General features: G+C 39.4%; 1 protein-coding gene across 6 annotated transcripts in view; it reads right to left on the bottom strand.

Annotated features, from left to right (window-relative positions):
- The window catches only part of GRIA1 (glutamate ionotropic receptor AMPA type subunit 1), a 277008-nt gene that overhangs the window by 131883 nt on the left and 118190 nt on the right, over positions 1–26935 (bottom strand). For 3 of the 6 annotated variants that reach the window (XM_040993959.1, XM_040994108.1, XM_040994036.1), the window contains exons 3-4: positions 3537–3776; positions 13–197 (exon numbers count right to left, since the gene is read on the bottom strand). In XM_040993959.1, coding sequence (XP_040849893.1) covers positions 13–197; positions 3537–3776 — 425 coding nt within the window. Of the gene's footprint in view, positions 1–12; positions 198–3536; positions 3777–10395; positions 10409–26935 lie in introns of those variants that run through there. The other 3 variants (XM_040994154.1, XM_040994195.1, XM_040994264.1) reach the window with 2 other exon arrangements.

The following is a 26935-nucleotide window of genomic DNA, read 5'->3' on the forward strand; positions in this document are numbered from 1 at the left end:
TCACTTCACTACCTGGCCCAAGATAGCATTGAGGCGCTCTGATTCACAGTCCACCACCACCAGCCGTTCCTTTTTCTTCTCCAGGTCTTGAAAGAGCATTCGGTAGCCCTCCTCCGTGGTTGTCAAAATGTTGACTGCTGTCACCTGCCAGTTCTTCTCGGCAGCTGTGTCCAGGACTTTCTGCAGAACGGACAAGCCTGGGGGTTGAAAGATTAAGACAGAGAAAGCCAATCAGGACACACAGAGGCACCAACCACTTCCAGTGAGCACTGACCTGCCCTGTCAAGCTTCAGGCCTACTCCTCCACTCAGCTCAGCTCCAGCATTCTCTGACTGCAACTCTGAGCTTTGTGAAGGCTGGCACTTGGTCCCTCTTGTGTTTCTGTTCTCAGAACAGAGTAGGCGGTAGAATTGGTGATTAAAAGCATAATCTGAGACTTATACTGTACACACTTGCAAAATGACTTTAAATAGATGAATTTGCAGACATTCATTTCTTCAGAGATATAGTGAGTATGGAAATAATGTCTACCTTACCAGATTCGGTCATCAGGATTAAGTAGTAATCTCTGATACACAGGAAAGGTTTTTAAAAAAATGTATTTGTTTACATAAAGAGAATAGATTTTATGTATTCTCATATGTACAATTTTAATAATGTAATGATATTTTCTACCTTTCCTCTCCCTCCCCCGACTCTTCTCCTTTTTTCTGTTTTATTTAAATTTTTATAATAAAATTTTCAGTATATTTCTTAAAAATGAACTTAATCCCGTGCTAAACAAATCCAACCAATGCAATGTGGAAAAGACCCCTGTTTTTCAGGAGCATAGACAGGGGTTATAAATAATCAAATCTTATGGTTATCAGTTTCATTCATATACATTACATTTTTATACTGTATATTAGCTACCACAAATCAGAAAAAACATTATATTTGTCCTTTTGGGTTAGCTTATTTTACTTAATGATCTCTATTTATATGCATTTTGTCGTGTCAGGATTTCATTTTTCTCATGGCTCTGTTGTATTCCATAATGTGTATGTGTGCATACACGTGTGTGTATATGTATATATATGTTTTGCTTAACCTATCATCAGTTGATGGACATCTGTGTGGATTATGTATTTTAGCTACTGTGAATTAAGCTGCTGATTCATTTCTTTTGGATACATTCAGAAGTGTGGGATAGATGGGTCATTGAGGAGTAGGATAGGTGGGTCATTTGTTGTTAAATCCATGGTCAGAGTTCTGAAGAATCTATATTATCTCTATAATAATCGCACTAGTTTGTATTCCCACCAACAGCATATTAGCATACATTTTTCTCTACATCCTTGTCAGCTTTTGTTGTTTTTGGATTTTTGGGTATAGATATTCTAACTGGGGTGAGGTAGAAGTGTATTGTGGTTTTTATTTGGATTTCCTCGGTGTTTGCTGAGTTTGAGCACCTTTTCACGTGTCTATCGGTCATTTGTATATCATCCACCAAAAAATGCCATTTTTTATTCTTAGCTCCTTTTTAACTGGATTGTTTTACTATTTTTGAGTTTCTTATATATTGGCATCCTATTCTTTTAGTAGATGTATAGTTAATAATGTTAACTGTTATCACTACAGGCATTTGTCTTGAAAAGCCATTTTCACTCACTTTTTTTTTCCCCTATTCAAAATCTTGTAAGAGTCCCTACATGCAACCATGTCAGTGGAATACTACTTTGCTTCAGTATGCAGGGCTTGCGTGACCCATTTATTTATTTCCACTTATAATGACCAGATTCTTACTTGATTATTTAGTATACAAAAGGAGAATAGGATAATACAAGGCAAACACTACAGATCCTAGAAAAGAAAACGAATTTGCATCTAGAGGATTAGGGTAGGAGAGGGTGGTATTTGAGCAGATTGTAGAAGAGAATAAGAATTTGCATATGTAGATTTGAGAAAGGAAATGCATTCTGGAAAATGGGGCTGGCATGAGTAAAAATGCAGAGAAGAAAAATTGAGACATTTGGAAAATATGATGTAAAATTCAAAAGAGGCAGAAAATCCTGAGAGGGATGATGATGATGATAGTGATGGTAGTGATGATGAATATGATAGCAGTGAACATATATTAAGAACTTCATGTACTTACTGTACTACTATACTGAACAAATACCTTTTAGCCATTTAATCTTCGTGACACCTATGTGACATAGAGGTTATTTTAAACTAAAGCATGTGTATTATAGCTCTGTTACAAAAATGAAGCAGAGGTATAGAGTGTACTCAAACACCTAGAGAGAAGAGAGTCTAGAATTTATGTTCAAGTTGACTCCAAAGTCTGAGTTCTCTGTTTTTCTGTGTTTAAGTTGTACTAATTTATTATAGGACAAGGATGACAGAGGCAGGGGAGAGGGAGAAAGAGAGAGAGAGAGACATATGCTATATACTGGTTCATTTCCCAATTGCCCACAGTGTTTGTGATGGGGCTAGGATGAAACTGGAAAGTGCGAACTCAGTCCAGCTTTCAAACAAAAGCTAGCAGGGAGGTAACTAGTTGAGTCTTCCTGGCTGCCTCTCAGGGGTTTTACTAGTAGGAAGCTGGAATTAGGATCAGAGTCAGGTGTTGAATACAGGCACTTTGATTTGGGAAATTGATATCTTAACTGCTAGAGCAAATGCCTACTTGTTAATTTCTTTAATATATTTTAGAGGCAGAAAGAGAAAGAGAGAGTGAGAGATACAGGCAGACTATATTCTTAATAGCCAAGCCAAAGAACAAATTCAAATGGCTAACAGACATATGAAAAAATGCTCAGGCTCCCTAACTATCGGAAATACAAATGAACACTATGTTGAGATTGCACCTAACTCCAGTGAGATTGTCCTACATTGAGAATTTTACTAACATCTGCTGGTGTGGATATGGGAAGAAATATATAGTCATCTAGAGGAACTATATAATAGAAACTGTCATATTGAGATGAATAAGATAAAATGAAGTATGCATCTCTACTTCTAAATGAAAGACAGACTCCCAATGAAACTGCTAAATATCTTGAAAATAGAATACTGGACTCTGCCATTCTCCATATCTACAATGTCAGGATACACTTAAAATAGCAGATCGATGGACTTATGACTGCTTTCTGAAGGACCATATTATTGCAATAAAATAGGGCAAATCAGTAGGGAGAAGGGGGAAATCCCAGAGCCTTTAGAACTGTATCATAAATAAATTAATTAATTTAAAAGAGAAAAAAACTAAGCTTTGAGCAGTGAGTTATTCAAGTGAGATCTTTGGATACTCAGTCTGGATTTAGGAGCCATGGAAGCATGGTGGCTATCGAATGGCATGGTGTATTAAGAAGTTTACTCTCTCAAAGGGTGTGTTTCCACATTGTGAGTTGGGAATTAATTACCAAGAAATTGGTTCACAGAAATAAATAACTTAAAAAATAATTTCTCCATGTTTTTTCAACATAAAGATATCATACTCCCTGCTGATACTTTTTCTTTATTCATCAACAGTATCTCTAACCATGGCTTACCCCGGTCTGCATCATAAATGTAGACAAATTTCTGCCATTTGTAGTGGTCAATGATGCTGATGAGGGCATCCTGCAGTTCAGGGCGCAGCTGAAGGACAAACTGATTGGATGTGTCAACAGGAAAGCTAGGTGTAATGAAGCAGACGTGGAGGGCCCCACAGAAGGAGGTCAGCATGTTGACAGTCCTCCGTTCATAAAACCCAAAGATGGCATAGACTCCTTTGGAGAACTGGGAGCAGACTAGAAGAGAAGAGAAAGATTACTGAATAGAATAAACTGTCAGTTTGTTACAAAATAAATTTACTATTTTATTCATCCAACCCTACACCCATCCATCCATCCATTATTTAGCCATACACCTATCTAACCAACCAAACCATCCATCCAAGAATGCTTGAATCCATCCATTGATCCTTGTACACATCCATTCTTTTATCTCATCCGTCTAACCAGTCCACCTATTCTGTCCATCCCACCTGTGCATTCGTCTGTTCCTTCCCATCTATCTACTACCAAGATTATTAATTATGGTAGTCATATATACCAAGTGTTTCCATGCATTGTCTCACTTTGTCTCTACGATCATTTTTTAAGGTAAAAAAGGAATTACTGTGTCCCTTAAAATGTTTTTATTAATATAAATAAAACAGATTTTTTTATGTTGCAAAGGTACAGTTCCAAGAAGGCAATCACGTTTCCCTTACTCTCCTGCTCCTGCCCCACCACCAACATTCTCTCTCTTCATCAACTTTTGAAAAAACATAATTTTAGTTCACTCTATATCCTTTTGCTTAATTTGCCATTAATTGCAATATTCAGCAAGTATAAAAATAGGAATGCCACATTTTCACTGCAGGTAAACATGGGCTAAAAGTACAATCATATCCCAAAGTGACCATTTCATCCCTATACAATTTTGTATTCTGTGTAATTACTACATATCAGAGAAAACAAATATTTGTCTATTTGAGATTGGTTGACAAGATATGAAATCAAAACTAATATTCATCAGATGACTGGATATTGTTCAGCCATAAAAGAGTGAAATCCTATCTTTAGCAAAAATATGAATATAACTGGAAATGATTCTTCTTAGTGGATCATTTTTAGATGATAAAACTCAAGACTAATGAAGTGACTGATTTGTTCAAGATTACACAGCTTGTACATATCTGACTTGGGCAGATGTCTTGACTTTAACACTCTTTCCATTACATTGTGCATTGCTTCAACAGGTAAAAACATGCTGTAGGCAAAAAGATTCCTGCTTCAGATTGCTGCTGAAACATGTTTAAGAAAACAAGTGTTTATTTTCCCAGCTAGCCCTAAGCTCTCAGCCTACTTTTTTTCTGCAGATGTTCATTTTGTGCTTGTATATCTTGCTTGCTGATTTTTCAGGTCTCCCAGTGTATCAGACATAGTTAAAGCATAGTGGTGTGAATATTCTCCTAGGATCCATTTTGTAGAGTTCAAATGTGATTTCCAATCTTGCTTCATGGTTGATTATACTGATCAGTGTAATTTAATGTTAATAAGTATAAGGGATAAAACCCTAGGTCATCTAGTTCCTAAACTTCATTTTTAAATCAGAGTTCACAGTCTAGATTTATTCAGGAGACAAACCCTCAGGTGAAAATCTGTTTTTAAAAATGCAGAAACAAATGCTTTTTGTTGATAAAACATATTTGGGAAGCATTGTACACCCCATCCTCATCTCACTTTTTAATACTGCATGCTAGCTCTGTTAAGATGATGAGGATTCCTCTTCAACTCCATCTCATATTTTGCCAAATCTTTTTGTTCTCAGGGTCCTTTTTGGGTGGACATTTTTAAGGTTTGAATATCCACCGGGCCATGTTGCACTGAAGAATGTAATATCCTTGGCGCCAACTGTCTGCCATGAGTCTCAGCTCTGTCCATTCCTAAGGACAGAGCTTGAAAAATCACTGTCTCCTAAAGATCACAACTGGACTGCCTAAATCACCCTTCCAGCTCCTCCTAAAAATGGACACAGTGTTTTAGGAAAGCTGGAAGGAGCTCGTTAATAATCTGCTTGTGTACTTTCCGTTAAGGATGCTCACTGCTTCCTGGGATGCTGGCTTAGGCAATGGGTAGATTACTTTTGGAACCACAACCTCATGGGATATCTGTTCTTCATCTGAAAGTGGTAACTTGCCTGTCTAAAGGTGGGACTATTAGCAAAGAGTTTTATGACATTTGGTTTGCAGTGAGAAAAGCCATTCTACTTAGAAGCCGGATGATTCAAAGGAATAAAAACAGAAACAGCAAAAGCACATTGTTTACCTTTCTCTTGGAAAAGTATCTAGAAAGCACTGTCATTTTCCCAGGAGAAATCTTCTAGTATCTGACCATGACCCAGAACTGAATTTCCTGCCCCACTGACCTCACCTCCCTTACACATGCTCCTTGCTGCCTGCTCTGGCCATGCTGCCCTATATCAAGCCTTGAGGCTCTGAGCTCATTCTGTCTGGAAGACTGCACTGGCTGATCCCTTCTTGCTTTCAGTGCCCCACTTTTACATCTTTGTGAAGATCATTCCTTTTCAGTAGTTAGGTCTGAGCACAGAACTTACATCCTTGAGTAGGTCTAACTCATCAACTCTTCTAAATAATGACCCCACCTTTCTACCCTGTCTTCTTTCTCATACTTTAATCATCATTGCCACTTTGGTGAAATGTGAACTCTCAAAGCCATGAGGAATCCTGGGATGTGGTAGATGCCTAATAAATATCTTACAAATGCTTTCTTACATTCAGAGAGAATGAAGAGAAGCTGACTGTTGGGTCACCCTGGACATCCTGCTCTTCTGTCTGCAAAGTGTCTGTCTTCAACAGCAGCTACTTATTCTTCACTACCTGCACTATTTTCTCTTTCTTCCTAATGAGGACATCATATCTATTCACAGCCACAATAAGCACTGTCTTTAAATGTCTATTGTAATTACTGGAATCAAGATTTTTCAGAAATAGGAATTTCACTACCAGGTAGCATACATGGTAAATTATTCTTCCCAAGTTAAATATAGATTTGTTAAAATGTACAATCCATCTTACAAGGAAAAGTGCATATGGGGAGCACACAAACCCCATTAAAATATCGTAATATGCTCTCCATGGTATTTTTAGAATCTCTTCTATACCTTGGCAGCAATGGAATAGCATCCTGTTGGATATAAATTTATCATTCCAGATCTATTCCCTCATCTATTCAGTTCTACATGTTTAGGTGAGCCTCTTGGGCCCTCAAGGATGGTGTGTTTGTGACTAGGACTTTAGAAAATATAGGGAGAAAAAGGGTGGAAAAAAGGGAGAAATGGGAACAGGTAGACATGATCTAATCACAAACACATAGAAGATCAAGATGATTTTCTCTTTCAAATTACCTCTCTATTTTTTATTCTGCAAATTTTTCTTTTCTTAAAAATTTTTAAAACATTCATTTTTTTTCCATTGGAAAGTCAGATCTTCAGAGAGAAGAAGAGGCAGAGAGAAAGATCTTCCGTCCACTAGTTCACTTCCCAAGTGCTGCAACTGCCTTAGCTGAGCTGATCTGAAGCCAGGATCCCGGAACCTCTTCTGAGTCTCCCATGTGGATGCAGGGCCCCAAGGTTTTGAGGCATCCTCCACTGCTCTCCTAGACCACAAGCAGGGAGCTGGAAGGGAGGTGGTATAGCCGGGAAGCCAACCGGTACCCATATGGGATCTTGGTATATTCAAGGCAAGGATTCAGCCACTAGACTACCATGCCAGACCCTCTTAAATGGTTTTATTCCCTCAAACTGAGTGAGTGTTTTATTGGATTTACCTTAGTGATCCCTTGTCTGCTAGAATTTTTTATCATCCGACCTTTAACCTCCTCATTTAGCCAAATCTGAACAATGAGAAAGAAACTAAGAAACAGTTTCTGTGGGCCCCAGACCTCTGGAGAAGGTAGTTGTTGCTTAAATGTTGAGAAATATAATTATTAATTGTAACACATTTCTTTATCTGTCACAATAAATATTCAAACAGAAGAGATCAGATAGTTCTTTAGAAAAAGTACTGGATTTAGGTTCCAGAGAGACTGCAGGATTCTTTTTTCAGTTTAATCACCATAGAGTTCTCAAGTAAACTTGATCAAATCCCACACTTAGCTGGGCCTCAGTTTGCCTACCTGTGAAATTAGGGTTTGAAGTCCATGATGTTTAGCATGCTTTTAGACTGCAAAATTGTAGATTCTAGCCTATTTAGTTTTAAAAGTTTTACCATTTTAACAGTACTTCTGTTGTTTGCTGGTCTAACTGGTAGACCTCCAGTTGTACTTTTTGTTCTCAGCAAGCAGGTGATGCTCTGAGTTCAGATTCTACTCTACCAACATCCCAAGGCTAAATCTAGATACAGAGCCTCAAGTTTTACTTGAGATATGTTTCTTAACTTGCATGTGAATTGGTTGCATGGTAGGGATTCAGTGAGATGATCTGAATCACAAAGGGGGTTGGGGTGAACCACATGGCAAACAGGACAGGATTGGGACCACTCAGAAACATACAGGATTCTGTGTATGGGTCTAACCTCAGACTCTTGTCATGCTGATAATTGAAAGGTAACAAAAGGAAAGAAAGGAAGGAAGGAGACAGGAAGAAAGACAGGAAAGTATTATTGAACTTGTATCCATGAAATTCATGAAATCTTTTCTCTTACAAATTAATTTTTAAAATCTAGAAAAGGCAAAATCAGAATGCTTAAAAGTAAAATTCTCCTTGAGAGTTAGAGAATGAGAGATAGCAAGAAAGACAGAATACTATCATCCATTGTTCACTCCTCAGAAGCCCACAGTGACCAGACTGAAAAAGCTGGAAGCTGAGACCCCCAACCCAAATCTCCCACATGAGTGGCAGAAACCCAACCGTTTAGGCCATCATTGCTGCATCTTAACGTCTACATGAAAAAGCTGGAGTCAGGTGTGTAGTTGGATATCAAACCCAAGGTACAGGTACCCTATTAAAAGTGTAGATGTCTAATATATATGCCTACCTTAATCATGGAGCTGATATTAAATCAAAGTAGGTTGGGCACCGTGTGGTAGCCTCCATTTAAAAGAGCAGTGGTGTATAGAATGCCTTCTGACAACAATAATTACAGTTGCTGTTTGAGCTCTGGTGAAATGACATACATTACACTATGGATGCTTCTTTGCAGCTAACTCTTTTCTTCCTATGAGGTACATTACAAATTGGAGAAACAAGGCGTGGGCTTAACATGAGGCAAAAGCAAGGTCTGACCACCACCACTCTCATTACTTCACATCTGTGATATGCCAGCTCCTCCCTCTACAATGTTGCAATGGATTTTAGGTCAGATATAGTTTCTGGAAAATCATCACACATTGCTCACTATCTTCTCCTAATACCGGAGAAAGAGACATTACTTCACTATGGTGTATTGATAAATGGATATTGATTACATCATGTATAATGTGATATAATATATATAAACACATGACAGTTAGGTAGTATTTTTGATGTATCTGCCTCTTATCCCTGAGAAGACCATATCTATCTATCTATCTATCTATCTATCTATCTATCTATCTATCTATTTACATGTACATATTTATCTATATACACATGTGCATCTATTCTGTTTGTCTATCTATCTGTCCACCCACTAATCCACTTGCCATTGGAAATGCTGAACCTGACACTTGTGACACATCTGTTTTGGCAGCAGAGATGTATTGGTGCACTAGGCAAGCCCCTAACTGAGGAATTGTCACTTTTACAGTGGGAGACACTGATGACTAACAGGAAATAGCAATTCAAGCCAAGTGCTATGGCAGGAGTGAAGTCAGGATTCATCAGAGATGTCTAACCTCAGCCCTTGGGTACCTCAGAGAAGGCTATAAGTGGAAGTTGCTAGTGTTGGTACTGAGAGGTAAGCTGGGTGGGCTAGGAGAAGGACTTTGGTGCAGTGACATGTGCATAAAGCATTGTGCAGATGGAAGAAGCAGTGACAGTAAAAACCTGGCAGGGAGAAAAGACGCAACATATTCATAGAACTCTGCCAGTGTCAGAATCTGAGCTCCCTGTTTCCAAGATATTCTTTAGCATAATTTGTTCAACAATTAGAGTTAGTAAAAAATGAGGCCAGGAATTCCCTCTTGGGGAGGCACAAGGGCAAGAACTAGCAAGCGCAGGAAAACCCATGCACTGTACAGTGCAGTCTGTTCAATTTCGTCCTTGGTTCACCCTGTCCTCTTTGATAATCACTCCTGGTTAAGGCACCATCCACTTAGTATCAATAAATCTTCCAGCCCTGGGCACTGGTCCTGACAGCTTCCTCCCAGGGAGGGAACTCCTGGTATGAACAACTCCTTTTTTATTGTCACTTCATTTAAGATCTCTCACACCAACCGTTTCTCCTTGGCTCTTGGCTTCAGTCCCTGGAAATGTGTCATCCTCATTGTAAATAGTGGATAATGAGGTGACAGGACAGCTTCGTTTTGGAGGAGGGAGATAAAGGTTGTCTATGGATAAGGGGACTCTCAGACATTCATGCACCCCCCTTGAGTAATGTGGTGGAGGTTTGTGGTCATCTTACATGAATTCTGTGACATCAAATGGTATCTGTCATTCAGAGGACAATGGCAGTGCAGTGCCCTACTATCTCTACTTTCCTGCATTTTGGATCTCCTAGGGTGTTGGAATGCAAATAACTACCATAATAGAAATGAACTGTCCCCATTCTGCTAAACCATGTCACATTTATTTAGAATTCTAAGATGTGTTCAGGGCTTTTCTATCATTTACTAGATAAAATGTTATCATTCATATGTGGAATTCTACAACTATTTATTGGGCACCTGAAACTCATATAGCTAGAAAATTAGGATACCATGATGACATGAGAGAGAGACATATCAAGACAGATTTTATACAAGAGTGCACTATATTTTACACCAAGGGGAAATAAAGAGTAATAAAGTGTTAAAAAATAATTGCCATCACAGCCAATGTATACTAGATACTTGCTATATGACAGGTACAGGGTTAGGCATATTGTGTCTATAACCAGGTAAAAAGATCGTTTTACCCAAAGGTACTGGGGTGAGAAAGTGAAGGGGACATTAGAAAGAAACTCCAGAAAAGCCTGTGCAACTTGGGTAGAGAATGTGCATAGCATTGGATCTAGATATGGAATAGACTGCAGAGAGCAGTACTGAAGAAGTTAAGATACTGTATCAGGTGTCGCTGTTATATTCGTCTTGATTTGGGATATATCTCTGTTTCCCAGATCTTTTTTTATGTGTACCTCGGGACTTTGTGGGGAAATGGTCACACAAGATGATCCAAAAGAGAGGCCACCTTCACTTATTTGGATGTGTATCATTAAACATGGGTATTTATTCCTGGACACTGAAAGCCAATTAGATGTGATATTGTATATGAGGCTAAGAATTAATACAAGATTAGGTTCATTGGTTATGGAATTTAGATTTACCTTCTGGGCTGATGTGTACAAGCAAGGTCAGGGAGAAAAGCAAAAGAGACTGACAGATCAGTCTCTGCTGCTAAACTCTTCATGTGTCTGATGTGGTTCCAGAGAAGTAAATGTAAACAAGAAAACCTAGGACTGTGAGAAAGCTCCTTCCCCTGTCTCTTTTCTTTATTTCTTGGGGACGTGTCTCTAATAAAACTTCATTGGAGGATGTGAAAAATCTTCATTGGAGGATGTGAAGATATACAGATCTGCATTTTGTATTTCTTCTGCTTATTCCTCTCTTCACACAGTCAAATAAAAACAAATGTTTACTGAGCACGTAGTAAATGTTAGGCAGTAAGTTTGGTGTCAGGGAGATACAACATTGGGCAATAAACTGCTTTGGAGCTTAACTAGAGAAGAAAGAGAAATGAGATATAAGAAAATGAAATCATTTTGTTTATGGCGAATGTCATAAAAGCAACAAAATGGGATGATTTAATGGCAGGGCTGGCGGGGCTGAATTAGATAAAATGGTCAGGATGACTTTCTTTGACGCTGACATTTGAGCTTCAGAAAAACAACCCTTTCAAAGAATTAGGAGACAATTTCAGAAGGAACCATGACTCTGAAGAACGCCCAGGAACAAGGTTGATAAGCTTGAGAAAGAGAATAAAGGCTTGTGTGGACATAGGGAGGAAGGAGGGAGTGAAGATGGAGGGATGAGGTCATACCATTCTGTGAGTAAGGTTTGACAAAGGTGTATGTTCCTTTATAGGCAGCTTAGGTTCCTGCAGAGCTATATGTAGCACATGAGCCTGGTCCGAGATCAGTAGCAGCAGATCTCCTAAGACCTTCGAACTCTCACATCCTATAGTGCAAATCAGTGATTAGAGACACGGTGGAAGGGAAATTGTTCTGACTCAGTGGGATAACTTGAAAAATTTCGCATTCAGGGAAGGCCATATCTTCTGACTTAACATAAGCAGACTACAGATAGAGTGAGTTCATTGGGTTCCAGTGTAGATGCTACTGATTCTTGAATGTTCCTTAGTTTTAGGCTCAGGTTATCCTCATACTCTTGCCTCAGCCCTTCTGCTTCTTATATTCTCCCTCTTTCATTCTTTTTCATTCTTTCATGGTTCACCTCAGATTCCACCACCTCTGTGAGGCCCCTTATGTTTTCCCACTAGTATCTAAAAACTGAAGATTCTACTTTCTTTCACATGTCCAGAGAAGTGTATATAGCATTGGCTTTTATCAGACACTCGAACTTTTTCATTTGATTTCTTTGATTGAAAAAAGAGAAATTAATGAAAGTTAATTTGAGACAAAAAGCACTTTGTTGAAAGGATGTGGGGGAGCCCCAACTACAATGCAGGCATCAGAGAAGAAATAAATTTGCAATGTCTCTAGGAATCTGGATATCAGAACTTCATGGACAACCTCTTTAGGATATTGCCACTATTCCAGGCTTCTGTGTTTGCTGTTCCAAACAGTTCAAGAATAACTTTACTTAGGACTACTTCTTGGTCAAAGGAGGCAGCCAAACTAGCTGTTTTATGGAAATAGCAGCCAAACAAAAATTAACAGAAAAGGGCTGCATGTGGCGTATATAAGAGCAAAAGATATGTTCTAGATTTCTGTTTGCTAGTATTTTGTAGGTCAAAATTCAAGATTATGTTGAGAATTTCCTAAGTGTTTTATACATCCAAGCACTGTGTAAGAGGTTATAATTCAGTCATTGTTGCCTGTCTCCTGTGGACTAGCCACTGTGGACTAAAGTGATAAGACAAGTGATGAGTTTTCACTCATAAAACTTTCATGATTTTTCATAGCCACTGCAAGAATTCTCCCAATGATTATATAATTTTGGGCACATGTGTGGATCAAAAATTGAATAAATGAATATAAATAACTCCCATAGTGATATATTATTCTTGACAATTGATCCCATCTTTTTTTTCTACAGCATTTTTTACATTGACTGGATGCATTTTTTATTTTGTATTTTCAGTTTGTTTTGTTTTTCTATATCTTTTCATCTGCAACCAAGATATAAGTTCTCTTGGAAGTAGAAAATCTCTCTTTTTTGACACACAATATATACTATTTTGTATCCCATATGAGCTGGGTAGAAAATGGACAAAATAACTTGATGATGTTACTTTTTTACAGTCTTCCAAGTTAAATTGACCATCTATTGTGCATGAATTTGGGGATTTGTAATATGTTCCCATGCTTCAACTCAGAAAACTTGAGTTGTTGGTCACTCCGTTTTCACATAGGCAAATGGGCAATGAGAGCTTTGCTCTGGGGATTCAGTGAAACCCAGGCTACCTTAGTATGTTACAGCCACACTACCCAGATGCCTCAGCTTCCCACCAGGTGAAAAGATTTATTCTCCATTGTATAGCTCAACCCTTAGGGTGTCGAATGGCTTCAAAGTGAGGGCATCTTTACTCTGCATGGCAAACTGCTTGGTATCACAGTGGCCCTGTGTATTATTATGGAAAGGGAATCTTTCAGAGAGATTTAATTTAATGACACAAATATATATTCTGTTTACCTTGACCTGTCACAACTCAAAAAAAGGTCAGTATTAAGAACATATATTATTATTACTAAAAGGTGTCTGGTCTTGAGGGATTGTTGACCTAGAAAAGCTTCCTACTAGAGAACTGTTTGACCAACTTCAAAGTTTTTTTTTTTTAACCTTCAAAGTAAACAAAGCCTATTATCAGGGGCCTCAGAAGTCATAAGTAGAATCTTGTCCCTCTTATTCTGTCAGTCCACTGGAATTTCCAAATATTTGGGAAGTTAACACTACCCAAAGAATACCATTCTTATTGTTATAGTTATCTCATCTATCAAATGTTTACTAGATACCATGTGCCAAATCCTATTCTAGGTACTTCACATGCATTTTATCACTTGCTGCTCACAATACTCTAGTTTCTTTTTCCTGTTCCATGCATGAGGAAGCTGAAGTTGAGGAAGATTAATTAAACTAACATAAGTCATTCATGTGTTAAGTGACAGAGCTGGGATATGAATTCAGGTCTGCCTCAATCCATAACCTGTGCTTGGAATCCTTTCCAATGAGAATCCATCAGTATAAATTAGAACTTGCAGTATCTGGGTGAAATAACAGCTAACACTGAATACACACTGTATTGCAAATACTATGTATGCATTCTGCTTTACATGAATGACTCATTCAGCAGTAGCCTAGTGGAGTAAGGTAGGGATGTAATTATTATCCCCATTTCATAGACAGAAAACCAAGTCATAACCGTTAAGTAGGGCATTCAGAATCTAAACAGTTATTTCAACACAAAAGAATTAATCCTTAAAACCAGGAGTTAAAAAAACATTTGCTCAAATATTAAGTTTTGTGGGTCATGTTCTATCTTTTGCAATCTGTTGACCCTGTCCTATTCTCATAGCACAAGAATAGGCAAAGACATTTGTTTGTATTGCAGTGAAGTTTTATTTGTAGTAAAAACCATCGGGCTATATTTGGCTCATCAACTGTAGTTTCCCCACTTCTATGCTGTGTTATTCTGCTACTGGATAGCAAGGATGGAATGCTGACAATCTGAGGGAGATAGTAATAATTCATAGATCACATATGATTTTCAGATCTCTCATATCCATTTTCTCTTGTGAATACTCAATAAGGTATGTGGGGTGTGAACAACAGCCCTTGAGCAGATGAGAAACCCACAGACATGCAGCTGTGGAATGACAGAAATGTGCTTGAACTTATATCTTTTTTCCTACATCTTGTGGATAGTCTGTGTTGACATTGGTTAAAACTGATCCATAGTTACAGTTACAAGGCCTCTATGATGAGATGGTAAGGGGAGCCCTGTTTTTTAGAGGGTGGATGTTTTCATTTTATTTTTAAAAAGTGTATTTGTATCACAGAACTGAAAACCCTGTTGATGGACCCTTGGGTCCATGTTTTAGTCATGTGTGGAGCTTAGAGTGTTAGGTCAGGGGCTAGTCTGTAGCTAGGATGAGGAGCTCTGTTTGGAGTAAGATCAGCAATCAGGACTTGAACCTGAAGCTGAGGTCATCAAAAGGCACATTCTGGGTTGGGTTCTGAGGTCAAGAATCAGGCTGCAGACTAAGATTGGGGTAAGCTATATTTATCTCCAACTTGGGGATAGGAGGTAGGATACATGAAGAACTCTAGTGGAGTTATGAGTAGATAGGTTACTACTACTACTATTAGCTAACTCTGATGTCTTTGCTGCATTTTGGAACTAGAGAAGAACCAATAAAAACAATGACACTAGCCTAAGAAAGAGGTTAGGGAGAGTTCAGCCCCATAAGTTCCCCTCCCTTTGATCCTGTCACTTTCCCAACCCTACAGCCCTATTACAGCTCTGTTTGTCCATGAATGAGCCATTACTGTAAGAACATTAAGTAAATCATTCATTACAATAAGCCAGACCTTGGCTTTAGCTATCTTAATTCCTGCTCTCTGCTGAGTGGGAGAAAAATATTTTGTTTTTTATTTGCTATTCTTTCCCTGTGAAAATCATACTTGCAAATGGGTTTTTCTAAGTTGAACTGCGAGCATGGTGTAATGCACATGCATGCACTTGAGCAACACCTGTCAATCAAGGGAAAGGTTGACTGAGATCCCCAGATGACAGCCCCAGGGTGCCCTAAATCAGCAAAATCCATCTTCCAGATAGGATCTATCCACTGAGAAAGTGAAAGGACAAAAAAATTAACAATTCAGTAAGGCCACAGAAGACAAGAGGCTTTGGGTCTCAAAAACCAAATGACACTACCAGAAACCAGATCCATTTCGTGTGTATTCGAATTCACTCTTGATCCTTGCCCTTGGCTGATTTCCAGAACTGTGAACACTAACAAAGTTGAAGGCGAAACAGAAAAAAGAAAAGCTGAATCATTTTTTTCTTTGTGCTCTTTCAATGCCTAGTCTCACTGAAGCATGCTGAGAGCAGTACATTTAAAGCTAATGCACGGCCAACAGTTTCTGCATGAATATTCCTTCCCTTTCCAACAGTGGTATGAAGAGCAATGAAAATTTTGCCAATAATTATGGACAATTTGAAATCTAAGGCTGCAAGCTCTGGCCCCCTGCCTACCTCGCTCCCTTGTTTACTTCCAAGGCACACCCTGCCTTTGACTGAGCTTCCGACTGGTCCTTTTTTCTTATTTTCCAAGACAGTCCCAATATTTTTGCCTTGGAGCTTTTGCACAAGCTGTTCTCCCATAGAAAACTCTTCCATTCCATTTGAAAAGGATGACTGGTTCTCATTCTTCAGGCTTGAGCTTAAGTATCCCCTCTGTATATGTCCTACTAGGCTATTCTCTGTTGTAGTCCCCTGTGTGTTTCCTTAACAGCTTATCTCTGTCTTTCACTATTCTGTTTAAATTTTGTACATTTGTTTAATCTCATCTCCTCCATTACAGCAGGAATCATGTCTATTCTATTAAGTACCACACAGTCTTTGCTTGTAGTATACTGCCTGGCATATCCAATGCAATAAATCCTGCGTGCCAAATGAAATGAATGAATAAATGATCAAGAAAGTCTGAATGACCTCAGACAAGCCATTGCTTCTGAGTTGAAATGCTGATTTCCTGATTTGCATAAGAATGAGATTCATGTAGCTCTGACATTTTTCCACATCTTTAAGTTGTACATCTTTCCTCACTTGCCATGGTGTGGAAGCGGAAACTAAGACACAGATGCTGAGAGCACATGCTGCCCACCCAAGGGACTGCAACATAGTCTCCTGGCTGCCTGCTACTGACTGAGGCTCCCCTCTACCTGGCATTTAGTTTCCTTCATACTAATTTGAATCACTTTTCTATGTTTCTGAAAGCATGGCAGGAAACAGCTCCTGCCCAGAAACAGGGCAGTCTCCTTGAATTCCGGGAGAAATTCTGCACAATAAAAGCGTTTCTGACTATCCTGGAGTGTTCTCTTTGTTCCTGCTAAAATTAAGCACTCCAGGAGGAAAAAGACCGAGATTCAAATAAACTTTGAAGAAAACACTAAGCAAAGAAGAAGTGGAAGGCGCAGACTAGGCTTTAAGTCCCTGGAAACATAGAACCTTGCAGATGGATGCTGAGTGGCAGAATGGTCCCAACTTTCAAAATGCAGTTGGGCAGTCATTTGTTGACTAGAGGTTTTATAAGCACTCAGTTCCAGTTTGTTCCTGAAAGAACCACTTTGGGCATACTTCTAAGGTAAACAGCCTCCAAATAGTCCTGTTTTGCCACTCAGCTCTGCTCACAGTAACATGGTTAGTTTTAAAAACCAGCCAATCAGGATTGAATGCTTTCCAACAAGCTTGCATCCCTTGTGTCACAGCAGGCTGAGTGGGAGGAATCTGAGCTGGAACATTTTTCGAAGACAGCCCCTGTCTTTGTTCCTTTGGAACTGTACCTCCCCAGTTTGCAAACTGCCTCCTGAAATAGAGCCTTCCTTTTATCCTAAATTCTTTTCCAGTGAATATTTATTGACATATATAATATGGAACTTGTCAGAACATTTGAAGAGCGCATGAAAACGAAGCGAATGTACCAGTGTTCCCACTATTGCATGACTCACTCGTAAAGAGCCCTATGCAGAAAAGCTTTCTTGGCTCCATTCACTTCTCTGACCGCATTGCTAACAGTGCAAGCAAACCTCCACATTGTTGTACATGGCAAACCATTTCTTTTCCAAGTCTTGGTACCCACACACAGTTCAAAACATCCTCCACATCTGGGAAACTATACATCCTTCAAGATCTCAGCCCAGTATTGATTCTAGCCCTTCTAGAAACAAATCATTACCTTCCCCTCTGAGGTCTGAATGTACTTTCACACTTCCTCTAACGGGCTATTATTTAGTAGTTCAGTTCTGTCTTCTTCAGACAGTGAACATCTTTAGGGCAAGGCTGCATCTAATGTGGCGTTTTTCTTGGATTTATTTGTTTTTTCATTGGAAAGTCAGATATACAGAGAGGAGGAGAGACAGAGAGGAAGATCTTCCGTCTGATGATTCACTCCCCAAGTGACTGTAATGGCCAGAGCTGAGCCAATCGGAAGCCAGAAGCCAGGAACTTTTTTCTGGGTCTTCCACACAAGTGCAGGGTCCCAAGGCTTTGGGCTGTCTTCAACTGCTTTCCCAGGACACATGCAGGGAGCTGATGTGAAGGGGACTGCCGGGATTAGAATTGGCACCCATATTGGATCCCAGCGAATGCTAGGCCAGGACTTTAACCACTAGGCTACTGTTCTGGGCCTGGATCTAATGTGCTTTAGTCTCAGAATTTAGCCCTGGTCTCGACTTAATGGGTGTTTAATAACTGATGGTTGAATACATGTTTATTTGCTCACTTATGAAACAAGGATAATAATTGCTTCTTTTGTTGTGAGGATCAAACAAGACTGCCAATGTCTTAGCTTCACCATGAAAGGTAGTTCCCATTGTAATCCATCATTTTATGTAAATGGCACAACCCAAACACAAGAGGGCTGGACAGGCTATTATTATTCTCTTTGTCTAAAAGAGTGTGCTAGAGTTAAGAAGTTTTCTCTGAATAGCACAGCCTATATATATATATATATATATATATGTATATATATAAATTTGTATAAATATATATAAATAGAAAATGGAAGGCAAGTTACTCTACTTCTGGAAGGATTTCTTTTCCCAGTAGATCACATGTGCCTTTCACTAACAACTGTGAATTGGATCACACTCATGATTGGATTAAAGAAAGATGGAGACTAGTCCTTCTATAGATGACACAAATTTATGTGGTATTGTTATGTGACTCCACACCCCCTTGGTCTGAGGGTCTGTCACTGCTGTGTATGCTGACTAATGTTCTTGATCTTTGCCCTCTGTCAGTTTATTCCTCCCTTTGTCTTGCCCACTTTTCCCTATTACCTACCTCATCTCCTTACATGGCAGCCAGAATATTCTTTTTAAAATGGAAATAAGATCTTTTGTAATATGGCCTTTTAAGCCCCCCCCCCCGGGTTTCTTGTCCATTTGAATACATTTCAGACTCTTTTGTACATCTCCTGTGGGTCTGCATTGTCTGAGCCCTGTTGAAATGAACAAGCTTGTCACTTCCTTTCCCTTGTGCACTGTGTCAGCACATCCAGGGTACTAAGGCCTCACAGGTCTCTCTAGTCCTGCCTAGATTTCTTCTCCCATACTTCGGTGTATCTGGCTTCATTCCATCTTTCAAGCACCATGCCATTTGGTCATCCCTCTGCTCTCCATCACAGAACATAGTTTGTCTCCTTTGTAGTATTTTACTCACATTGTAATTACAGTAGAAGCTCTCTTTTCTGATGCAATGGGAACAGCAATTAAATTGTTTGAAAGAGATGATCCAAAAGGAGAATCATGAAGAAGAAAGTGACTTATGGCAGGTGTTCTCACTTGGTTTGTACCACTGAATTGCACCTGTGTTTATCAGTTTGTTGATGTAGTGGGAACTTGAAGACATTTATAAATACAAGGGAGAATTCGTCATGCTTTTCCCCAATTTTTTTATAGTTACCCAATCTTTTTCTAATATTAAATGACTTGGTGATTCTTAGAAGAACGTTTCAAAAGTATTGGGTTTCCACAAAAATTCATTGACATTTTTACACTTGTATTTCATCAGTTCATGTGATTTTTAAATGATATTACCTAACAATAATGAAAACACAGACATATAATTAGGGTTAGAGACAAACAGCATCAGTTCCTAACCATGTGTTGAACAAGGCCTCTTAACTCTTGGATACTCTTTTAGATAAAGGGAATAATAATATCCTGTTCAACCCATTTCATGTTTGGATTGTGTCATTTACATAAAATAATGGTTGGCAATGGGAACTATCCTTCATGGTGGAACTAGGACTTTGGTGAGGTAACCTGAAATATACGGCTAATAAGAGGAAAGGCTACATATTGGCCAGGAGGTTTTTGCTCCCTGGGCATCAGTGGAGGTGCTTAGAGGGAGAGAGAGATTTAAGTTACTACCAAAAAAGAGTTGAAGAGATTGGTTACAAGAGAGTACCTTGCATCTAATAGTTTGTTCCTGTCAGTTACCCAGTCCCTTCTTAGGCTGCAAGCTTGGGAGGGCAGAAGCTTGTTTTTTTCTTGTTCATTTGATTATTTTGTTTTTCTTGTGCAGTTCTTCCAAGGCAGAGGTACAAACAATGCCAGGTAAATGAATAAACAATTAAGTGGATATTTTCTGCCTTAGTTGAAGAGGTTCCCCCCCGACACACACCATTTGAAAGAGACAGACGTGAAATATGTGGGTACAGTCATTTCCAGATCCTACCTGTATTAGTGCAAAGAGGGAACTTCAAAAACATTATGGAAAAAATGAAATTAAAGCAAGTTAATTTCGATGCAAAAATATTTGAACTTAATTAATTATAATACATATATTCCATGAGCTTTTTGAAGCCATTACTTCTCATTTTACATTCTAATTCCCTCTGTGGATAAACAATCACCATCACAGCCCCACCACTACCTGACCTCCATGTGAGTCCAGCAGTTGATTTTCAGGTAAACCCCTAGGGCAACCAAAAGCAAAAATCAAGGTATTTTCCTTTCCGAAGGACGTTCTAATGCAATGATAGCAACAGACTCATAAACCACTAAAAAAATCTACAAAAGAAAAAAATGTAAATTCTACAATATGTTCTGTATATTTGGAGGAAAGGGCAATTATATCTTAAGAGAAAGAACAGGGCAGATTTTGTAATGGGGGTCCTGAAAGACAAGCATATGTTCAAAAGCACACACACACACACACACACACACACACACACACAGCTACTTTGTCATTCTGCCATATACACATACTGCAATAACATGTTCTCTGTTTTCTACCATTCTCTCCAATGTAACTCATGTATAGTTTCAAAACTCTGAATCTAGTCACTTTTGATCAGCTGGTGTTGTCGTGTTAGGTTGAAACTATTTATAGTCCTATTCTGAGCAGAGCAAGAGTGGGAAACCCCTTAGTCTCCTCTTTGTTGTCACTTCTCTAACACACCGGTCATCACATTTATTTCTCACCTGCTTTACTCTCACTTTCTCCAATGATGACATTGTTCAAAGTGTTTCTAGTCTCCTCACTTCACTGGCTGTCAACTCAACTCCAAGGTGTGAGGGTCCAAAGTAAGTACTCGGTACTGTGAAAAGCATCCTCAGATTGCCTTGTGGAAGCAGCAGCTGCATGTAGAACAGTAGGTCTGTGGCTTCCAGTATCACGCTAGACAGGGGAGAAGGTGGTGGGAAGGGGAGATGGAGGGTAGGAAATGTACTTCTGACTAATCACAGACCATGTCTGTACAGCAAAAGCAGAAAGTTCATGAAAAGCTGCCTGAGGCAAACTGGCTTTATGAGTCAGCACACCGGGGTCTAGTGCCTAGGCCCAGCCCTGTCTGTCTCTATATGCACTTGACAACTTGCTTCCTATCTCTGGGCCTCAAGATCCTCATTGATAAAAACAAAAGATCTGGCTGTGGTTCCATTCTTCTGCGATGATTGTCAGGAGCATCATGATAAATAGAAACTGGAACAAAGTTAGTCTGTGGACACGACAGGATTCTGAGAAGCTGACTACAGCAATGGTTCCTCTACATTCCCTGTTAGATCTGAAGATAAACAAAATTAGAAGATAATAATAATTTGGTCTATTGTATGGAAATCTCCCTCCCCTTCAAACATGTTAAACAAAAAAGACAGAAGTATGGTCAAAGACTAGGCAAAGCTGCTTATAGTAAAAGAATCTGGAGAGGGCAAATTGCAAATGAGGCAACAACAAATGAAAATGAATATAGAGGTGCATTCAGTTAACTTCTTCAGTTGTCTGATATCCAACAGAGGCTGGTTAGACTCCAGCATTGGGCAAATGACTCAGATAATGTTTATGGAATATTAAAACAGATAGTAAAAGCTAGCATGTATCAAGCATTTATTTAAATACTTGTATTACTAAACATATACATTAGTGCAGTTGTTCTCCACAACAGTCTCACAAAGAAGGTATCACCTCCATTTACAGAGGAAGATCTAGGATTATAGATGTGGTTGCTATCTCCATATTCAGATGATTGGTCTGAATTTGACCTCAGCCTTGGAGTCATCCTACCATTAGCAAGGCAGACACAGGCACGTTGACTGGTTTCTTCTATACCAACTCTTCTGCAATGAGCATTTCCTCACTACCCTTTCCTCTCCTTCTAGTCCTACTGGTTCCCACTTAAATCCCTATACCATGAGAGCCTGGTCAGAGTTAATCCATCCCTCTCTGGGTTGCCAGAGCTGTGAGCTTGTAGTTCTGTTAGCACAGTTAGCAACTTCCTACCTCCTACCAGAGTTAATTGCGCCTGATCCTTATACTACTCCACACCCAGAAAAAGACAATTAGACCTTCATCATAACATTTAGCATCTTGCAGTCATGTTGGCCATGCGTGGAACTTGCTTCTTTGCCAGAGAGTCTTCCCCCTCAGAACACTGGCTGTGTCTTAGGAAACTTAATGTGCTTGACGCTGAAGAGGGATTTGGGAACAAATGTGTTCTAAATGAGGCTGGTACACACAGTTGGTGTCTGTTCTGTCTGATCTGCTGACTGTGACACCCCCTTGGTGTACTTTTCTTGTACCTTTCCCATGATCGGTGTCACTGGTGGATGATGGGCAGGGATCCAGCACTGCTGTGTGAAATATAGGGAAGTGTACATGCACCCCCTCTCTGTACCGAAGAATGTAACATTTAGGCAACAGTGGGAGGGAGGCACAGAAACAAGGGCAGAGAAGCAGAAACAGTTTGCTCCTTTGACCTTGTTTTTCAGAGAATGTTTCAGAAAAGCATTGTTATATTCAGAGGGTGCCAAACTGCCACATGCAGGGAAAGAAGCAAGAAACCAGTCTTAACAATATTTTTGAATATGCAAGATGTGAGGCTGTGTGTTTTTTGAGCAGGAAGGGCTAGTCTACACCTTCTTTTCTCTATCCCTGACATGCCCGTTAATCCTTACTATAAAGATCCTGACAAACTTGCTGCTCTGTAAGGCAGTTTCTCTAGGGCATGATAGCTTCCCGTCATCTCTTTTAGTTGTCACAATAAATAAATCTTTCATCTGAGTAACTGGTGATTTGATGACACTCCAAGCGAATGGACCCCTTGTGTCTGCCAACATTTTCTATGCTGCTGTCCTTCTGGAATCCTCTCTTACTTGACGGAGTCCTAGTCATTTTGCCTCCTCAGAACGTACTTTAAGAGTAGTCTGTCCCATTTTTTTTTTTAATTCTGAAACAATGAGGGTTTTCCGCCTGCCTGGAGAAAGAGAAAGGTTTTGATTCCTATGGAAAAAATCATTGGAGCTTGTTTTTCAAACAAAGGAAACTCTGGAGCTAAAAGACAATTAAGAATACTTAGGGTCATGTACTGCTGCTGGCTGGTCAGCTGAGTGGATTCCACCTTGCAGACTGCACTCAAGGATCCACTCCATCAATCAGGCAAGTTAACTAGTAACACTGAAACTTGTGTTTCATGTCTTTGCTATGGAAATAATCATAATATTCTCTCTTAACACCACCACCAGCAAGCTACTGTGAAAATTTAGTGCATTTAAAAGTTCTTTGCACAGTTTCTGACTTAATAAATTACTATTATTACACTGTAGTGATGCTGTTGTTTCATAGGGAATATCATCTGGCCACAAAGAGAGCAAAGAGCAACATGCAGCTGAAAATTTTACCTCTGCAGTTAGCAGAAAATACAGCCTCACGTGTAGCTTCTAGTTGAAACCTGAGAATAGCTATAGTTAAATTTCTGCTTAAAAATAACTCATGCAATTTTAGGCTATCAGAAGTGAAGGCGAAGATATTTAGAGAGCTTCTGTATTATTTGTGCCATTTTATAGAAAATTGAGGCCATAGGAGGTGAAATGACATTCCTGGGGTCAGAAAGTAAGCTGGGGCTCAAACTCAGGTGTGCTATAATTATTAGTCTCTTATGTCTCTATCTCTTGAGTTACTGACATTTTCTTGGCTTGATCCACATTGTAGACATTCTTTCAGCTTTTCCGTGGTCCCCTATGGTAACTGAGCACCATCTAAAGACCTTATTTGATTTTAGTGAGGTGCTGATAGCATATCTTGCTATGCAGACGTTGCTAGGACAAGTCTATTTCTTTATGCAAAGGAGCTTGCATTCCACTCTAACTGCTCTTTTAGCATCATTCCTATGTGTGGTAATTCAACTGAAATAAATGTGCCAGCGGCTCCTTACAGTGCTGAGGGTTAAGAGTATAGTCCTTCCTTTCAAATGCAATCAATGAGCTCGAATACTAACAGGAGTTACACTGGCCTTCTGGGGTAAATTTCAGTTCTACAAGACACAAGGAGAAGACACGAGTCTTGCTCTCATTCTGGGAGAGCAGAGTCAGGACCTAGCACACTGAAGACATGAGTTGGAGCAAGAGGCCTGGAGTGGGAGCCTCTGCAACAACAAAGAGATGCAGACCTTGGCTCATCTGCTAGCACTCACAGAGGACAGAGGATGGAGGATTCAGCACAATCGGGGTGCAAACTGAAGATGCTATCCATGAGCAACAAGTCTGTACGGCTTCTCTGTTTCCCTCAAGGTGTTGAAATCATATGCAACTTTTCATCTTTTAAAATCTAATTTTCTAACAGCCAAATGGGGCAAGTATTTAGCAGTTCTACTTCATAAATAAGAAACCTGAGGGTGAGAGGCTGAAAAGACTTCTGGAGGGCTGTGGAGCCCATCTGCTGGAATCTCATCTTCCTCACCCCAGGCTCAATAACATTCCCCATTAATTAGTAGAGTCTTCACAGTATGTAACTAGACGTAGCCATTGGATCACTTGGATCTGAATCCTAGTGTGAGCTACTTGCTGTGGTATGGACCTGAGCCTGTTCCTAAACCAGTCTAAGCCTCAATTTCCTCACATATAAAATGGGAATCATTATAATCTCAAACTCAGAAGACTTAATGAGGAATAATTAAGTTACTGCTTGCAAAGTATCAGTACAGAAGTTGGCAAATGAAACAAAGCAAAGCAATAAACCAGCCCCCTCCCCGAAAGAAAGAAAGGAAGGAAGGAAGGAAGAAAGGAAGGAAGGAAGGAAGAAAGAAAGAAAAAAAAATGGAACTAGCCACATATCTGGAAGATTTTTTGATTAATAAGAATGCTTGATTTTTATTGTTGCTTGTTTTTCCTTGTCAGGCTTAATCATTATCTACACATTTTAAAGATGACTTTACTCTCTGAGTGCTTCATCAGCCTGTGACAACCTCTGCTGTCACTTGCGACCTCCTGCTAACATATAATAAGCTCCTGCTGATGCTGCTGAGTTCTAAGTTCCTTGAAGTCAGAGACAATCTCATATGAATAAGAAGCAGTTCTGTAGATCTCTCCTCCCTTTTTATGCTAAGTCCTGGAGGCAGCATCCCGCAGTGCAGGGTCAGCAGGCCCATGCCACATATATATCCCTCCTCGACACCCAGGGCAACATCACTAATTGATCAAGGCATAGATTGCTCGTCATTATCATCATGCTTGGAAGCTACTATCCATATATCAAAATTGACGAGCTTAATAAAACCCATTTTCTGCTTGAGCCTTAATGTTAAAAAACAGGGTTTTAGAATTGGCCTGATCCAATTAAAATTTCCAGCAACTGCCACACGCCTGCCATGTGACCCAGAATAGAGTATCTAAACACCAAATTTCCAACCCCTTTCATGCTGCTGAAGTCTAAAGCTGAGCATTTCTTCCTTTGAGAAACCTGTATTTTCATAAGACTGTTGGTGCCTCATCTAAGCCTCTAAACACCTTGAACTGTAACAGTGGTGTGCTCATTTTTCCAATGAGCAGCCTCTCTTGTTGTGTTGAAGTTTGAAATCTTAAACAGTAGAGACTTTATCTTGTTCACAATTAGATTTTCAGAATCCCATACATGGCTTGGTATTGATAATAGCAAACAAAAACATAGCATCATTAACACAAAAAATAAGCGGTGTTAGACATATGATAAATGCTCAGTTATTTCCCAGTTATTTTGTATTTGTATGTTTCAAAACGTCAAAACTCAGGGAGAAAATTTCACGATGCAGCTGACTTTCTAGTAAGCATTCATTTGGATTAATTTTGGATGACTTCTTTTGCACTCCAGTTACTGAAGGTGGCCGAAGAACCTGTATTTTCTGGCTCTTGAGAGGACTGCATTCCTTGAGAGAGGGTTGCATGTTTGTTTGTGATCCTGTAGACACTTGACATCAGGCCTTATGCACATAGACCTCCTAATTCCCTAATGAGTTTGTCAAACTCAGCTAGTTGGCCCCTCCCCCTGGGGTTTCAGATCCGCAGATATGGTTCCAGATTTGCATTCCTAACTTGTTCCAAGGTGATGCCCATGCTGCTACTTCTAGACCATGTCTTGGGGGTGAGGGGTGGGGTGAGGGGAGTGGTGGTGGTGAACTGCTGCTAGTTGGGGGTAACAGAGAATAAGGCATGATCTGATCTTGTTTAGATAGGAAGCACATTTAGCAGATTCCAGAGTAGCTGCGAGTTATACTTGTAACCAATTCTGATTAAACCCAAGGAAATTTACACACAAGTATCAGCTGTAGAGATTGCTAAAGGAAAGAAAAAGTTAAGCTCCTGTATTTGGATGATGGCATTGTAGATGGTGCTTAACCTGGTGTACCACAATGCTGACCCTGGTTTCGTTATTTTTTTAGTTGATGCACAAGCAAGGGTCAAGAATTGAAATGATTTGTTCACTGACTGGAAGGCTTATTTAAACTCTCCAACACTCAGTTTCTCCATTAAAAATGGAAATGGAAATGGCAACAAATTCAGTAACCAGT

The sequence above is a fragment of the Ochotona curzoniae genome, unplaced genomic scaffold (genome assembly GCF_017591425.1).
Source record: "Ochotona curzoniae isolate NIBS_2020 unplaced genomic scaffold, NIBS_Ocur_1.0 contig_1, whole genome shotgun sequence".
Lineage (NCBI taxonomy): Eukaryota > Metazoa > Chordata > Mammalia > Lagomorpha > Ochotonidae > Ochotona > Ochotona curzoniae.